The 4823-nt window shown below is 38.7% G+C and overlaps 1 protein-coding gene across 1 annotated transcript; it reads right to left on the bottom strand.

Annotated features, from left to right (window-relative positions):
* Positions 1-4559, bottom strand: LOC108667905 (integrator complex subunit 13-like). The gene is made up of 3 exons (XM_018155006.2): positions 4314-4559; positions 3033-3150; positions 1-1871 (listed from the first exon to the last, which is right to left on the bottom strand). Exons 1-3 carry the CDS (start codon positions 4520-4522, stop codon positions 177-179), a joined length of 2022 nt encoding a protein of 673 aa, XP_018010495.1. The 5' UTR covers positions 4523-4559; the 3' UTR covers positions 1-176.
* Positions 4560-4823: the final 264 nt, after the last annotated feature.

Genomic DNA, 4823 nt, shown 5'->3' with positions numbered 1-4823 from the left:
CGTAGTACGTAAATTTTTGTTGTCAATTCAATCCACAAGTTGGCATAATAGTTAGGAGTGCTATCACAAAAAACGTCCGGCCTCCTAAAATGACTTATCCAATAAAATTTAAACCTACACGCGTTGATGCAATGCACCCTGATCACCAGAAGTGAATATTAAACACCACTGCACGATTACTTTCTCCTTGATGACATATCCTCCTTATCTTTCTCTTTTTGGAAATTTGCATAAAGTTTTGTGACGTTATTTTCAGCTTTCAATTGTCCAGCAAAAGGCAAACACTTTCCTTCCGACGACTTAATTTTCTGCATCATGATGGTGAGGAGCGACATGCCCGACGTGACGGAGGGAGAAGTGGAGCTGGTGATGGAGGGCTGCGTTACGCGACGCTTCTTGCTGCCGTCGCTCGATGTCTCATTGGCATGGTGACGCTTGCTGCCGCCGCCGTGTCGTGGTAGACTAGCTGCCACTGCAGCGTCCAGCTCCTCCAGCGCCTGGTCGATGTTCACTGACTCTTGGTTGCTGGCGCCAGAACTGCTGTCATAAGCACTCACTGGTTCTTTACTGTGGCAGTGCAAGAAACACTCGTAAACTTTTTGGTGATTAGCGGAACTGTTGTGATCCAAAAGAAAGCGTTCTAATTCTTTCCACATGGCTTTATATTGATCTTCTTTCTTCAGGCCCTTGGTTCTTATGTGTGATGTATTAAGACTATCACCTTGTACCTCCGCATTGAGTAAGCTGAATATAACTTGCTTACATTCAAGAACCTCATCGTCCGTTAACTCCGATTGCACGATGAATTTAAGTAAAGATTCAATTGGAGGGCCTATAGAGAAGAGCGTCGTCTGGGACAGCGTGATGGGGAAGTGTTTGGTGTGGCGGTCGAGCTGCTCGCGGCTGCGCTCGGGGCCGTTCTTGCCATAAGGGACCAACATGTTGGCGCGGATCAGTTGCGCGAAGTCCGGGATACGATAATCTGTCACTTTTCCACCCTGACCCTCGCTGATGGACGGAGGGTCTTCTAAGACCGTACGGGCTGTCAGCAGAGTATGTATGTATATGTCACCACCGTGAGCGGCGAGCATGTGGCTCATGACTTTGGTGTGTTGTGTGGGGGTCTTCTTTGGCATCTCCAACATTACCCATCGACCGTTCAAGAGGAAGTTTGTAAGGCAGGAGGAGGGTCGGCTGTTGACATCTACAGAAGTTATTCTGAAGGCTGTGCTGCACTGGTGCAGTTCCTGACTGGCATTGGTTCTGGGAGTGGACCACTTGAGGGTGACGGTGGGGTAGTCTGTGTCTTGACGCGTCGTGCGAATGCTGTTATCGCCTGCCGTGGCTGCATGGGCTTCAGCAGGATGGAAAAGCTCGACATCATAATTTGCTGAGGACGAGGCGTTCTGCTCCTCTTTCATAGGAATGCCCGTGACTGTGGTTGACGCGAGGTTGTAGTGCCTAACCACCAACGAACAAAGTTTAGCAGCAACGCAGCTGCCACATTGCATCTCCACAACTTCTCCACTGACGCCACTGCCACCGCCACTTAAACTCCCGTTGTTCACTCTGCTCGGCTCTTTTTCTCCAATAAAACTGAGAAGCACTAACTGAACGTGAGCAATCGGTACCTTATCGCCATCCACAGACCTGTTGACATTGGCAACTAAGTCGCAGAATTTCTGGTAATAGAGACGTGCTTCATCGTCGCTGTGCAGCTTTGTAACCACAACGACCCTGCCCTTGTTGCCCACGGGCTGCGTCTGAAGCTTCTGAGCGGGCGTGACTTCTGTGAGGTTCTGGAGTGCCGCCAAGCAGCCTGACAACAGGTCTGCAGTCCCTGGTCGTGCCGGCCCCAGCACCATCAACAACTGCACACACAGAACTCAAATTAACGCACACACAGAACTCAAATTACCGTAACGCATACACTTTTGATGCAATTTATGTGCATGTGCTTGTTATTTTGGTAAGAAATTAAACAGATACAATCTTGTGAAAACATCAGTTTTAAATCTAGGCTAAAGTAAAGCACCTCAAACTACTTATAATAATCAAGTCAACACAGCATAATACACGATGTTTCAACAACAAAATAACTTTTATTATAATGAAATAAATGTCTTACATTAACTGATTTTAATTAGATTAAGTGGCACGATATACATATGCTAATTATGAACACCATTAAATCACCTTCTCACATACTACATTTGTTTATGGCCATATGGATTTAGAATGCAGCTCATACCCCAATAAATCTATACCGTAATAATCAAAACAGTACAATATTCTAATGTTCATCAAATAATTGGCTTGTCAGATGGTGTATAGAATGGATCTGTCATGTATTCTGAAAATGGCTGCTCGAAAAAGTAAGGTAAATTTTTAATTTAATTATTTTCTTTATTAGGAGTAGGTACTGTACAAAGCAATGACTTATTTATAAGAGAATCAAATAAATGTACAAATTTTCATGACAAAAAAAGAAGAGAAATGAATAAATGTAAGAGACGAGATGCACATGGGGTGAAATTCAATAACCATCCACGTACTACATTCATCCATTTTCAGGCCCATAGAATAATATTTACAGCAGTATGATTGATTATGTGCAATTCTGTTTGAAACAAAGCAAATCCTATTATTAAAACACTGTATCTTTATCCACTTTATTAAATTATTTAAACCAGCTCAACTGTTTTGAAGAAACTGACATAAAAACCGACAATGAGCTTAATAACTTAGTAGTAAGAAAGTTCTTTCATTAGAGAGTTGAATCTATCAATCTGAGAAATTATAAAAGACTAAAAGGATCAAGCATGAAAGACTGAGGAAGAGATACTTCTTCATGAAACTAGCAAACAACTAGCTGAAATGTTACAACATTAAATGGTCCTTGGGAAAACCTGGCAAAATTAAAAAAAAAAAACATAGAAAGTGTTTTGGTCTGTAGAGTGGTTTCAGAAACCTACATATCCAAGACATCTTCACCAAGTGCAAAAAACATGGGAAAAAACACAACAAGATACCTGCATGATGGCATTCAAACTTTGGTCCTGATGCCAGGAGCTCAGCCTCTCAACTGCACCTCCTCCAATACTCATTAGGCTGATGAACCGAGTCCCAGGGAAAATATCCCACACAATTCTGAAATACAAATAATTTAATTTAGAATTTCAGGCTTGGTGTAAAAATTAAACCTTTATATTGGTGTAAGACCTGTTCAATCAGCAATATTCCCTATAAATGTACAACCACTCATCAGAGAACATGATGATGGCCTCTTAACAAAGTGAAGAAGAGTACCTAGAAGAGTGAATTCTAGTAGAGAATTCTACTCTAGAAGAGTAGAGTGAATTCTAAAAACAAATTCCAGTCAATAAAATAAATAAATTTTACCAACATGGCATGTGCAAATAAGGTTATTTATTTTTGATTATTCAGACCTTTCATGATTTACAGTATTGCAATTCTGTTGTTTCTCTTGTGTGATCTCTTAAAACATTTTGGATCACAGAAGTGTATAGATAAGACTACGGTACATAAATAATTGAAATTCAACAAGGCATTTCTACAAGTTTAATCAAACAAATAAAAATAATAAATTATGCAACTAAAATAAAAATTATCCATGAATAGTGGCTGTAAAGGTTCTGGTTTTTCCTGAGTAATCCTGTACTACTTGGGGAAAAACCAAGTACCATATGAATAAGGCAGATATATACATCTGAAGTACTAAGCTGACATTCAGTTTCTTACACAACAAAATTAAGAAATTATGGTATACAAAATTATAATTATTACATAAAAAAGTACCTAATTTTGAAATATTAAATCAATGATCTGAATTTTCCTTTGAATGTATACCTAGGTTTATTTCACAGATGATGGCACTATGTCAATCATACATAGGTATATCTAGATTATCCTAGATATGTGAGCTGATTTATAGTTGAAAATCGATGATGTATGAAAATCAATCAGCAGCTAGTTTTTTGCGTCAAAAGAGAAATTCAGAAAACTATTTCTATTTTCTATTATTTTTCTAAATTTGTGTTTAGCTATAAATTCATTGATTTTTGTAAAATGGTTTCAACAGCACAATGTGCTTACCTGTAGGTATTATTAGAAATGAAAATTTTTCAGAATTTCATTGAAAATGCCAAGAAGCCTTAATAGACTATGGCATAATCTGCTAAAAATCCTACAACTGAATTTGGTGGTCCAATTTCTGATAGCAAAAGTGATTACCCGGTACCTATATTGTTCCCATATAAGTAAGGAGTTTGTTCAGCAGCAAAGGTTCTAACCTGCAGTATTCAGTAATAGCCTCAACAGCACATGTCCAGATTGTCTTGTCCACAGGGAGGAGGGGAATGTAGTGAGACGCATGGGGCAATGACATTCCACTTCCAGAAAGCCGAGGCTTGCAAAAACTTTCCATGTCAAGTTGCACACCAGAAGAAGCAGCTAGAGTATGGTCCATAACAAATACAGTTTTTTGACTTAGAGAGGACATCTTGAGAAAATTAAGAAATTAACTTCATTCTGTAAAATTTTATAGATTAGAACATCAGCATCATGGAAACATTTCAAATTTTTTTTAATTAGGATTATGTTACCTATTGCCCAGATTGCTGCCCAGTTACCCATCTAATCCATGAAAACTAAGATCTTTTGATACCCCAGGAAAAATAAGAAAGTTTAATGAAAGTCTCATATTTTTACATACAAAAACTAAATTTAATGCTTAGGTTTAACATATTGTGATAGAAAAACATTAATCTTGTATTATCTATCAATAATATATATACCTACAA

This window comes from Hyalella azteca, unplaced genomic scaffold (genome assembly GCF_000764305.2).
Source record: "Hyalella azteca isolate HAZT.00-mixed unplaced genomic scaffold, Hazt_2.0.2 contig847, whole genome shotgun sequence".
NCBI classification, from domain to species: domain Eukaryota; kingdom Metazoa; phylum Arthropoda; class Malacostraca; order Amphipoda; family Hyalellidae; genus Hyalella; species Hyalella azteca.
This window is presented reverse-complemented; position numbering and strand designations above follow the sequence as displayed.

Excerpts from the sequence above, each read along its gene's own strand:
- LOC108667905 (XM_018155006.2), bottom strand. The coding sequence starts at position 4,522 with ATGTCCTCTCTAAGTCAAAAAACTGTATTTGTTATGGACCATACTCTA. Across the intron at positions 3,151-4,313 it reads GCTATTACTGAATACTGCAG|AATTGTGTGGGATATTTTCC; the intron begins GTTAGAACCTTT and ends TTTGTATTTCAG. Across the intron at positions 1,872-3,032 it reads GTTTGAATGCCATCATGCAG|TTGTTGATGGTGCTGGGGCC; the intron begins GTATCTTGTTGT and ends CTGTGTGTGCAG.